The 12,573-nt window shown below is 47.4% G+C and overlaps 1 protein-coding gene across 5 annotated transcripts in view; it reads left to right on the top strand.

Annotated features, from left to right (window-relative positions):
* The window catches only part of KMT5A (lysine methyltransferase 5A), a 78,797-nt gene that overhangs the window by 49,030 nt on the left and 17,194 nt on the right, over positions 1–12,573 (top strand). For all 5 annotated transcript variants that reach the window (XM_085636449.1, XM_085636446.1, XM_085636450.1 and 2 more), the window contains one exon: positions 4,906–5,096. In XM_085636449.1, the coding sequence (XP_085492575.1) occupies positions 4,906–5,096 (191 nt within the window). The remainder of the gene's footprint in view (positions 1–4,905; positions 5,097–12,573) is intronic.

The following is a 12,573-nucleotide window of genomic DNA, read 5'->3' as shown; positions in this document are numbered from 1 at the left end:
ACAACGATCGGGGACACCAAGGGTTTTTGTTTTTTTCCCCATATTGCACACCTCAGACCATTGGGTGTTAGATATTATCCAACATGGTTATCTGGAGCTCACTTCCACGCCTCCCACCCCAAAACAGACTTTCCCCAGAACACCAAAGGCTTCTCAAAGAAGAAGTCAAAGCGCTCCTTCTCAAAGGGGCTATAAAACCCGCCCCCCACCATCAGCAGGGAAAGGGAGTGTACTCGCTGTACTTCCTAATTCCGAAAAAGGACTGTTCCCTCAAGCCCCTTCTGGACCTTCGGCCCCTAAATGAATACATCCTTTCAGAGCATGTCCATATAGTCCATCTCCAGGATGTCATTCCGCTTCTTCAGCAAGGTGAATTCATGACTGCGCTCTACCTGAAAGACTCCTATTTCCACATACCAATACATCCGGCTCCTCGCTGATATCTCAGGTTTGTGGTTAGCAAACAAATTACCACCTCAAAGTGCTCCTCTTGGGTTACTACTGAACCTTGAGTGTTAATCAAGTGCCTCGCGGTGGTCGCTGCATACCTGCGCAGACCAGGCATCCAGGTCTTCTCTTATCTGGACGACTGGCTGATCAAGAGTGCCACCCACCAGTACTGCCAAACACTCATCACAATATACCTTCACCAATTGAGGTTTACCATCGACGCCACAAAATCCCACCTTGAACCTCTCCAGACCTGGGGCTATTCTCAACTCTGAGACAAGCATGACCTATCCCAACCCTGCCAGGATCCAGTCATTCAGACACTGCTCTCTCTTTTCAAACCAAATCAACAATTCACGGTCAGAACAGTCATGCGCCTCCTAAGCAGGTTTGCATCCTGCATTGCGATATCGCCCCCTGCCAAGTTGCACTTGCGCCTGTTGTAGGAATGCCTAGTGGAACAGAGGTCTCAGGTGGAGGGTCATTGGAACGATCTAGTGAAGATTGGCCGCCGCACTTGTTGCTCTCTGCAGTGGTTGAACACCAACAACCTTTTGCAGGGGTGGGCCTTCCTCGACCCAGTTCCACAGAGGACCGTTGCAACAGATGCCTCCCTTACAGGTAGGGGCACACACTTAAAAAAAAAAAAAAAAAAAAAAAAAATCTGGCTTCCAGGGACAGTGAGAACTCCAACACCAGGGCCTCCACATAAACTACCTGGAACTTCTAGCAGTTAACCGATCATTGAAGGCTTTACTACCTCACCTGATAGGCAAGTTTGTTCGTATCCGGGCAGCCACTATGACAGCCATGTAGTCTCTTCAGAAACATGGGGGTACACACAATCCACAACTCTCGCAGCTATCCCAGAACATTTGGCGGTGGGCTCTCTGCCACAAAATCCATTTGATAGAGGAGTACCTTCTGGGCATGGATAACTGTATTGCTGACCTCCGCAGGATGCGGCAACAAGTCCACGAGTGTGGAACTTCACCCGCAAGTCCTTTTCTGCTACTTCCATAGATGGGGTTTCCCACAAATGGAGAAGAAGAATGATCAATGTGGAATGTAATTAAATATCTTACAAATTCTATTTGTATACAAATATATACACAAACACTCGTATGGTCCCGGTGATAATGCACACAAAGGATAGGAAGATGGGCAGTGGGTAATAAGTATTACACTTCGTGGTAAGCGGCGATTCCCGGCATGATAGCTGTAAGGCTTCAACCTAGCTCGCGGCTCTTTGTGAATTTCAACGAGTGAACCTTCCTTCTTTCGATGAATGTTTCCCACAAATGGACCTGTTAGCGACAGCAGAAAATACCAAATGCCCAAACTTTACCTGCAGGTTTCCACACCCACAGTCGGCCGCAATGCACTATGGATAATTTGGTCAGGAATATTTCCCCTTGGTACTCTGCCTCCTCTACTTCAATTTGTGGTTCGGAGGCTTTTGCAGACATCCCTCACTCTCATCCTGGTGGCTCCCCATGGGCCTGCAAGTCCTGGTTCAGTGCTCTGCTCGAACTCTCTCTGGCGCCGCGCAAGAGGCTTCCCAACAGGCCAGACCTTTTCACGCAGAACCATGGAGAAATTGGGCACCCAAACCTCTTGTCTCTCAACCTTGTGATCTGGCTCCCGAGGTCATAGAATTCTGGTACCTTTAATCTGCCACCTGAATGCATCAAGCATTCTCAAAGAAGCATACAGACCTACCACTAGGGCCTGCTATGCGGCCAAGTGGAAGAGATTTGTGTACTACTGTCACTCAAGATATTGATCCTTTGACAGTGCAGGACATTATCTGCTACTTACTCCACTTGCAGGTTTCTGGTCTAGCCTTCATCTCCATTCAACTACACCTGGCCGTTTACCTTCAGAATAGAAAACCCATGTTTCTTTTCAGGATTCCGATCATTAAAGCCTTTATGGATTATGTCAAGGGGGTAATCACTACCCCCATCCTCCCCCAATCGACCCCTGTTTGGAATACCAGCATTGTACTCACAAAACTCATGGGCCCTTCTTTTGAGCACCTCCACACCTGCCCCTTTAGTTTCTCTCTTGGAATGTGGCATTTCTGGTTGTTCTCACTTAATTTGGCGTGTCTGTGAGCTTCAGCCATTAACCCTGGATGAATGCTTCTGCACGAACCCCATATTCCTCCCTTAAGTGGTTTCTCACTTCTACCATAACTAGCCATTGAACTTCCTGTGTCTTTCCCACAATCTGATTCAGTTGTGGAACAGGCTCTCCATATTTTGGATGTAAAATGAGCCCTCATGTACTATGTTGACAGAGCCAAACCATTAGGAAGACTCATTTTGTTGCTTTCTCCAAACCCCATAAAGGGGAGGCTCTATCCAAATACGCCATTGCCTGATGGACCATTAGATGCATCCAGATATGCTATGCTATGCCATGCTGAAGCTAAGAGGACTCGCCCCATTCCCCCTAGAGCCCACTCCACTCCAAAGAAAGGAGTCTCTATGGCCTTCCTGGGGAGCATCCTGAGCTATTCAATAGCTGAGATATGCAAAACAGCTACTTGGTCTACACCACACATTTTCACAAAACATTAGTGTGTGGATGTGCTAGCCCCCCAACAAGCTAATGTTGGGCAGGCAGTGCTCTGTACTCTGTCAATCTGCTGCAGGCTAGCTACCGCTTTTTGGGAGGACTGCTTTATATTCTATGCACAGCATAGATCTCTACAGCCACACATGCCTTGAATGGAAAAGGTTACTTGTCCTGTAAGCACCTGTTCATGGCTTGTAGTGGTGTCATTTCACAAGGACATGATGGACGGAGTGCTGTAACTTTTCAGACACCCATCCCCAGTCACAGATCTGGGTTGAATCTGTCTTCATGCTTTAGCTCACCTTGCCACCTCAGTTCAGACCCAGCTATATCCAAATCAGTCTTGTAACCCCAAAACCAGTCCTAGGATGCTTGTTTCTGGTCCAGGTAGGGCCGGTCTTGGCAGTTTAGGCTGGACTGTTCCCATGAGGCATAGGGTCAAGACTGATTTGCATATGATCAGGTCTAAACTGGAGTGGCATGGTGGGCAAAAGAATGATGGATTTAACCCAGATCTCTTGACTGGGGTGAATGTTTTGATTTGTTCTGTATTCCGTCCATCAATTGTCACACGCACCCACCCTCTTCTCCAGACGCTGTGGCTGTTAGTGTCTCTCATTTCTTCCTCTTTTGCATGGACATCTCTCTATACATCGCTTTGCTGCATATTCTATCCTTACTTACCATGTGAGAAAATAATCTAACAATGGGGCCGATGACCTGCACATTATCCACAAGAGGACTCTTTGCACTATTTCGTGAATCTGTAAAAATGAGTTCTTAAGGGACTGCACCTTTTACTAATGTTTGTGGGGATTTGGTCTTCTAGCTAACTTAGCTATCCTAAAACTGGCTTATAATTCTTGCTTTGTTAGAGTACCAAGGGCCAGATGTACGACTGTTTTTTGCAGTCGCAAACGGGCAATCGACCCGTTTGCAACAGCAAAAAAAGGGTCCTGGCTTGTACAAACGCTATTGTGCAAAATAGCGTTTGCGACACTCTCGATTAGGAAGGGGCGTCCCTTCGTAATAGCGAGTCGCCATGGAATGTACCATTGTTTTGCGGCCGCATTACCCTTTCCCTTTGTGAATGGATGCCTAAATACTTTTTAAGTGCAGGCTGTGGTCCCATGTACCCCTACCTGCCCTTAAAAAAAAATGACACAAACGTTTAATTTTTCTTTTTTAAATGCATCCTGTTTTCCTTTAAGGAACAACGGATGCATTTAAAAAAATTTAAAAAATCTGCTTTATTAAAAAAGCACTCCCAAACATGGTGGTCTGCTACGATGCCTGTAAGTAATGCCCATTCCTAATGGGGTCTTAAATAGCACCTGCATCATGAATATTGATGAGGCAGGCAATGTTCCACCCCATTAGGAATTGCTAACAGTGTATGAGACACTGCTGGGAATTGCATTTTGCGAGACGCATTGCGACACAATTTGCAAGTCGCAAAATGTAAGGGTCTTACATCTGGCCCCAAAAGTTGATTGATTTATTTTTTTATTTTGACAAGTCCTTTCTGTAACTGTAAATGTGTTATGTAATTAAGTTACAATTTCATTTTCACCAGCCCTTTATATTATTTCTGTAATCTGGCCTCTACATATCCTAATGATGTGGGTGCGCAGGACTTGCATTTCTAATACTTCTGTTCTTAAAAAAATAAAATGTCTACTACTCTTTCGATGGCTGCGGTGAAACTGAAAGGCTTTCGATTGTTTTATTTCGTGGTTTTACATTTTTTGCTGCTAAACCAATTCTTGGTGGGGATGAAATTGAATTTAGAAGGTTTCTTTGTCTGTATTTGAGAACTGGTGAACTCTTAATGGAAAGAAGGTGTTGTCTTTTCTCCTGCTCAAACAGATTGATTTTATTGATGGCAAAGGCAGAGGAGTGTTTGCCACAAGAGACTTTAATCGAGGGGAATTTGTTGTTGAATACCATGGTGATCTCATCGAGATTACTGATGCAAAGAAACGAGAAGCACTCTATGCACAGGACTCCTCTACAGGCTGCTACATGTACTACTTTCAATACCGAAGTAAAACCTACTGGTGAGTGTCAGTCTTATAGCATTCTCTTTAGCCTGATTTTAATTAAATTTATTTATCTTGCATAACAAATACGCAGATTGAACTGATTGATAAGCCTAACTTTCTCAACTTAGTTTATCTCAAATCTCGTTTAGTTGATTCAGTGTTCGAGCAGCTGTTTAGCAATGACTTGTCTTGATCAATTCTTTGGTTTATTAGTTACTCTCTTCAACTTCCTTTGACCTCCCTGCATCCCCACTATGTGTCATTGTTAAATTGCCATTTATTTTGATGAACTTTTGGTTAGCAAGAATGTATTTTGAATGTCTTCATCTACCCCTTTCCTGAGCATGATGTGTAGGCCAGCAGTGCTCTTCTCTGCAAGATAAAAACAAAAATGCAACTCTCAACCTGAATCTTTAATGAAGATCAAGTGAATATTTATTTAAAGATGAAACATACACAAGTGTGATAAATTGCCTATTAATAATGCAGCATGTTTGGGACTGCTAGTCCACCTGTCTAGGATCAAGTGCAAGGCTAAGTTTTGCAGCGTGAATCTTTCTGGATTCACTATGCTGTGCATTATTCCGCCATCTAGTGGTTGGGTCCGGAATTGTAGTTTTTTTTTTTGTTTGTTTTTTTTTTTCGTGGCCCAGCTGGGCGTCGACATACCACCATTTGGTGTCCTTCGTGACGTCTACGCACTTCCTCCGGAAGCTTCCCACCTTTGGTCGCCATCTTCAGATTCTTTTTTCCGCCGTTGGGTCTGGATCAACAGGAAGGAGCTCCAAGAACTTTGGAGAGCAGAATTGACGAAAGATCGGAATAGATCACCGGAGAAGACAACGGAGACCAAGTAAGATGAAACTCAACTACAGTTCAGAGAACTTCGAAGAATTTGACGTTTTCGAAGGAGAATGCACATACAGGGGGCTCCCTGGGCGCGGTGATGGACAAGACTCCGTTCAAATTCTGCGCAAACTGCCACCACAAGTACGCGCAGAAGGACCAACATCCGGTTTGCAATCTCTGCCTGCCGATCGACCACCGAAGCGAGGACTGCAACGCCTGTGCAGCGTCCACCCCGAAGACTCTCAGAGTAAGGGAGAGACAGAGAAGAGCGAACTACAACATGCAGGGGCAGGGAACGCCCCCATTGCTACGAGACTTGGGACTCTCCAGCGGAGAGGAAGACAACGTAGCAGAAGGACCAGAAGACGTTGTGGTCGTCTAGGTTGAAAAGAAAACAGGTAAGAGTCGTCGAACACTAAACCCTCCCCTGATACTCGCAAAGGCGAGCCAAAGTCCTTGAAAGGAGCAGGGCCGTCGAAGCACTCGACGTCGACTACTGCACCCAGGGACAAACAGTCCGTCGGATCCTCGGAGAAGGACCACCAGACGGTGAAAACCCAAGACAAGGGAAAGGCGGCGAAGAGCAGCCACGAAAAAGAGGCCTCAACGTCGAAAGGCGAAGGCCCGAGACAGGTTTCGACGTCGACAACCCTGAGAGGAAGGTTGAGGCCTTCAAAGCCGATCACTCGGCAGAGATGGAGAAGAAAAGAAAGAGGCTCGAGGCCGAAATGGCTAACATCTTGCAACGCAAGGAAGACTTTGACGAAAAGCTAAAATCCTACAGCATACCGTCGAAGACTACACCCGAAACAGGAAAGGGCGTCGAGGAATTCGAAGCGCCTAACACACCTGAACCTGGAGATGAACAGGAAGAGGACCTGTACTTCGGGACAGGCGAAGGGGAGGAAGATGAGACTTACCAAGAGTCGACTTCTTCGGAGGCTCAAGTCTTGCCATGGGAAGATCTCGACGCCGAATCACCGGAAGAGGGCGTAGACTCGTATCCGTCGAGGCCTTTGCCGCCGGACGACATAGGGATCTACAATCAAGTCATCAAAAGGGCGGCTGAGATGTATGGGGTGCAGTTAGAGGAAGAGAAACCCCAGTCTTGCTTCCTCTTGGAGACCTTGCTGCCTTCACAGACTAGAAGCCAGTTCCTGCCCATGCTCCCAAGTGTGCTGGACCAGGGGAAGGAGGCATTCAAAGAGCCTGCCATGTGTAGAGCTGTGACTCCACGAGCAGAGAAGAAATATAAACATTCTTCGAAGGACCCCATGTATATCAGATGGTCAGTACCAGCCGACTCCATCATTACATCCACAGCTCGGAAAAGAGCAAATCTACCCACAAACTCTGGCCCTCCACCAGACAAAGAAAGTAAGAGGATGGACAGGATAGGTAGGAAGATGGAAAGGAGTGCAGCCATACAATGGCGCATCGCCAACTCCAATGCGCTCATCAACAGACACGCATACCAGCACTGGGAAGAAGTGGGAGAACTGCTCAAGCATGTACCAGAACAATACCAGAGAACAGCAAGCCACCTGGTAGAAGAGGGGAAGAACATGGCTAATACATGTTTAAAGTCCGCCCTGGACGCAGCAGAGACATCGAGCAGGCAGATGATGCTGGGGATCACAGAAAGGAGACATGCCTGGTTAAGAATTTCTGGTTTCAAGAAAGAGGTCCAAAACAACATCCTCAACACACCCTTCAACGGAGAACAACTGTTTGGAGCACCAGTTGATGAAAAGTTGAACCAGCTGAAGAAAGATAACGAAACAGCGAGATCTATCTATGGGGGCACTGTAGTTCCGAGTTATGAGAAGAGGAACACCTTCCAGGAGACCAACAGGCAGAGGAAATCATCAGCCTGGGGCAACACACCAAACCACCTAGCAAAGTTATTAAGGAGGTAACCAGGTACAGCAGCAGCAGAACTGTCAGTACCAGCCCCGAGGACAATCCTTTCGAGGGCGTGGCCGAGGAAGGGGTAACGGCCAGAGGGGAAGTCAGCCTCCCACAGGAAAGTGACTCACCAGCAGAAACCACGCACTCCTGGATGAGACCTTAGGAAGTGCAAAAAGAGAGAGGACAAAAACCAGCAAAAAAATCAAAGACTCCTCCAACACACATCACCGGTAAGAGGCAGATTAGGACACTTCCTCCAGGAGTGGAGGAAAATAACAGACAAATGGATATTAAAACTCATACAATATGGGTACTGTATAGACCTGGAAAGGCCACTGCAAAACAGAAGGCCAAAGGTCAGAGTGCGCACAACAAAAGAGCTGACACACTTGAGGGAGGAAGCAAGAGAATTGCTAAAGAAAAGAGCCATAGAAATTGTGCCACAAAAACAGAGGAACAAAGGGGTATACTCAACCTACTTCCTCATACCAAAGGTAGACGGAACATTACGTCCAATTTTAGATCTCAGAATCCTAAACAGTTTCATAAAAACTCAAAAGTTCAAGATGACCTCCCTCCAAGAGGTCATACTTCAACTACAAAGAGGAGATTACATGGTGACTATAGACATAAAGGACGCCTACTTGCACATCCCCATCAACAGCAAACACAAACACTTCCTCAGGTTTGCAATAGGCACAAATCACTACCAGTTCACAGTGCTAGTTTTCGGACTAAAATCAGCACCAAGAGTCTTCACAAAATGTCTGGCAGCAGTAGCAGCACACTTCAGGAGGAAGGGGATACATGTATACCTATATCTCGACGACTGGCTGGTAAAAGCAAGCTCATACCACAGGTGCAGGAAGCACATAGAGATAGTCATACAGACGCTGGCACAACTGGGGTTTTCAATCCATTGGGAGAAGACGTCAATAGAACCAGAACAACTGAAGAGGTTCTTAGGGGCAGAAATCAACACCATACAATGCACGGTGATTCCATGTGCAGAGAGGACTCTGGCTATATGCAAGGAGACGCGCCTTTATTGCAAGGGGCAAGCTCTGACAGTGAGGACTGTGAGCAAACAGATGGGGATGATGGCATCATGCATACATTTGGTACCATATATTAGCCTACACATGAGGCCATTCCAAGAATGGATCCAGCAGCAATGGTCACAAGTGACAGGGAGTTTGCAGGATCTAGTGGTTGTCACACAAACAGTACAGCAAGAAATAGCGTGGTGGAACCAGAAGAACTTAGCACAGGGAAAGATCATTTACACAACCAACTCCAACTGTAACCATTACAACAGACGCCTCCCAGAAAGGGTGGGGAGCGCACACAAACCACCTCAAAGTAAGGGGGTTGTGGGGACATCAGGATGCAATAAAGCACACCAACTACCTAGAACTTAAGACAGTGTTCCTAGCCTTAAAGACCTTTCAGAAACTGCTGTACGGGAACAGAGTTCTGATACAAACAGACAATACAACTACCATGTTCTACATCAACAAGCAAGGAGGGGCACATTCAGTGACATTCTCACGGCTAGTGCAGGAAATATGGAGATGGGCAATCCCCCGAAAGATAGACCTATTAGCAATACATCTACCAGGGAAGGACAATGTAGAGGCAGATTGGCTCAGCAGACAGACGTCAGCATCCCACGAATGGGAGATCAACCAACAGGAAACCCAGAAGGTATTCCACAAATGGAGGACTCCACAAATAGACCTCTTTGCAACACACCAAAATGCAAAATGCCAAAACTTCGCATCCAGAGTACCGTCCAAACAGTCTCTGGGGAATGCGCTATGGAGAAGTGTGGCTCAATGATTAGAGCGGCAGACCCTGATGCAGAGGTCTAGCTTGGGACCAGGGTTCAATTCCCCGCCTCGGCGGGTCTTGGGCTCAAAAATTCCACGGACCTGATAATTCTCGCCTCGGTACCTATTCCAATCATGGAGTCCCACTCTGCAACTCTGGGCAATAGCTTGCTTAATCTCCACAACGGCCCCCACAACGCTAAGGATGCCTGGCCTTCACCTTGGGGGTGCCCAGGAGTGGACGCCTTCACAGGGAAAGCCAGGATGGGTTTCACAGCGGTATTCGTACAAGCGCCTTGAGACCCTTGCGGGTGAGTAGTGCGCTATACAAGTATCAAATTTATAAGCTGGTCAGGGACATTTGCATACGCTTTTCCACCAATACCACTACTACACAGAGTGCTGAACAAGTGCAGGATCAGCAGCATGACACTCATCCTGATAGCACCCCAATGGGCCAGGCAAACATGGTTCTCACAAATCATGGAGATGTCACAAACGCACGCACACAGGTTCCCCACCAGGAAGGACCTGCTAACAATGCAAAACGGAAGAGTACTACACCCAGAACCAGAAAGCCTCAGCCTAGTTGCATGGCTCATGAGGACCTAGAGTTCGCACACCTCAAATTACCGGCAAGTACGATGGCGGTACTCAGAGGCAAAAAGACCGACCACAAGGAAGTGCTACGTAGCAAAATGGAAAAGATTCACCGAATGGTGCATTGGGGAAAATCTGCAAACTAAGATTACTAAAGAATCAACAGTACTAAGATACTTAACGCATCTACTGCAAAACAAGCTAGGCTACACGTCCCTAAGGGTCCACTTAGCGGCAATTGTGCCTTACACAAGAGGAGAAACGGTGAAAAGTTTCTTCACATCGCAGGTGGTAAAAAGATTGCTAGAAGGTGCAAAAAGGATCGCTCCTCCAAGCAGAATGCCAGCACCAGCATGGAACCTCAATGTAGTGCTCACACAGCTAATGAAAGCACCATTTGAGCCTATTCACAAAGCTACGCTGCATATGCTCATACTAAAGACAGCCGTCCTAGTAGCTATCGCATCACTACGAAGAGTAAGTGAATTGCAAGCGTTAACGCTGCGTTAACGCTCCATGAACCCTACCTGCAAATACACAGTGATAGGATTGTCCTGAGAACGGACCCACATTTCATGCCAAAGGTGGTGTTCCACATCAACCAGACAGTTCAAATTCCAAAAACCGTCCACTAGCACAGAAAGAGCCTTACACACACTGGACGCCAGGAGGGCAGTGATGCACTATATGGAAAGGACCAAAGAATGCAGAAAAACAAAGCAATTTTTTGTATCCTTCGCCAGCAGTTTTTTGGGACGACCTGTTACCAAAAATACCATTGCAAGATGGATTGCGCAAACCATTCTGCTCTGTCAGAAGCAGGCAGCTCAGCCATTACAAGGAGCAGTTCATGCTCACTCAGCAAGGAAGAAAGGAGCAACAATTGCGTTTCTAGCAAACGCACCTATCCAAGACCGTTGCCAAGCGGCAACATGGTCTTCAGTGCATACGTTCACTAAGCACTACTGTGTGGATATACAAATGAACGAAGAAGCTCAAGTGCGACAGAAGGTCTTGCAACACATTTTCAGTAACCAGTGCTCCTCTTCCACCCAACCACCACTTTAAGGACAAACCGCTACAAAGTCGATGCACAGCATAGTGAATCCAGAAAGATTCATGCTGCAAAACATAGTGTTCGAGGCATGTGGGCTGCTGAATTCATATCTGTGCATAGATCACCGCCTAGTGTTGGGTCCGGATGTTTGCACGTTGTTGTCCTGGAAGAGTCTTCGAAGTATCCTGGGATAGGTGACTCCTCCCCTGGACTACAGTGCGCATGGGCATCCTCTCCATCCTCAGATTGTTTTTTTCCGCCATTGGGTTCGGATGTGCTTATCTTGACTCAAGTTAGGAAAAACTTTTTCCAGGCCAAAAGGCCTTTAGTTCGCGTCGGTACTGTTCCCGATCGGCATCGATAGTATCTTTGTTAGTTTACTAACTTCCAGAACCAACTTTTTCGCATCATACCCGACCATCGACGATGGAATCGAGGACACCATTCAAGCGGTGCCCTGTATGCAATGCGAAATATCCACACATCGACGTCCATCCGGTGAAAGGCATTTGTTGCACACCGGATCACGACGAATCTACATGTATGGCCTGTGCCCGATTTCGATCCAAGAAAACTCTCCGGAATCGACGAGCGGCGAGACTCGAGGCGCAGCAAGCGGCACCGGCCCCGGCCGACATCTTCAGCGCCGAGACCGAAGAAGTGGAGAACCTACCCTCCAGTCCCGCTTCCAAACATGACTCCGGATCGGAAGACGTCGACGAAACACTTTCACAGAGATGAAGACGACACCGAGGTAGGAGACTACAATGAGGCCTTAGGGACCGAAGAGAGTAGCTCCGATGACGAGCAAGGCCTACCCGTTCAGACTGAGGAAATCCCAGTGCAACAGTCTATGGCTCCGGTCGAGGGATCGCCTTCGGGCCTTACCCAAGACCTATCCCGCAGTTCTTCGGCCCCGCCCTCGGGCCCGGCCTCGGACATTCAGCGGCAGCCATTAATGCCCAAACCGGCTGGTTTCCCTTCTTCGAAACCGAAACCAAAAGCTGTATTGGTTCAACTGAAACCGAAACCGAAAGTGGCGCTGGTCGGATCGAGGCCCTCCACACCTTCGACGCCAGCAAAACCCGTCTGCACCGAGCGCAACAAACGAGACTTCGGTGCCGAGCTTGAAGCGGCCGACGTCGGAGTCTACATACGGAAAAAGACCTTCCGTGCCACCAAACCTACTCGGCTCCCGGCACCGACGCAATCTGCTCCGACCCCAAAGGTCAAACTGCCTGCC

The sequence above is a fragment of the Triturus cristatus genome, chromosome 11, assembly GCF_964204655.1.
Source record: "Triturus cristatus chromosome 11, aTriCri1.1, whole genome shotgun sequence".
In the NCBI taxonomy this organism is placed as follows: domain Eukaryota; kingdom Metazoa; phylum Chordata; class Amphibia; order Caudata; family Salamandridae; genus Triturus; species Triturus cristatus.
Note: the sequence above shows the minus strand (reverse complement) of the source record. Positions and strands in the feature narration are given on the sequence as shown.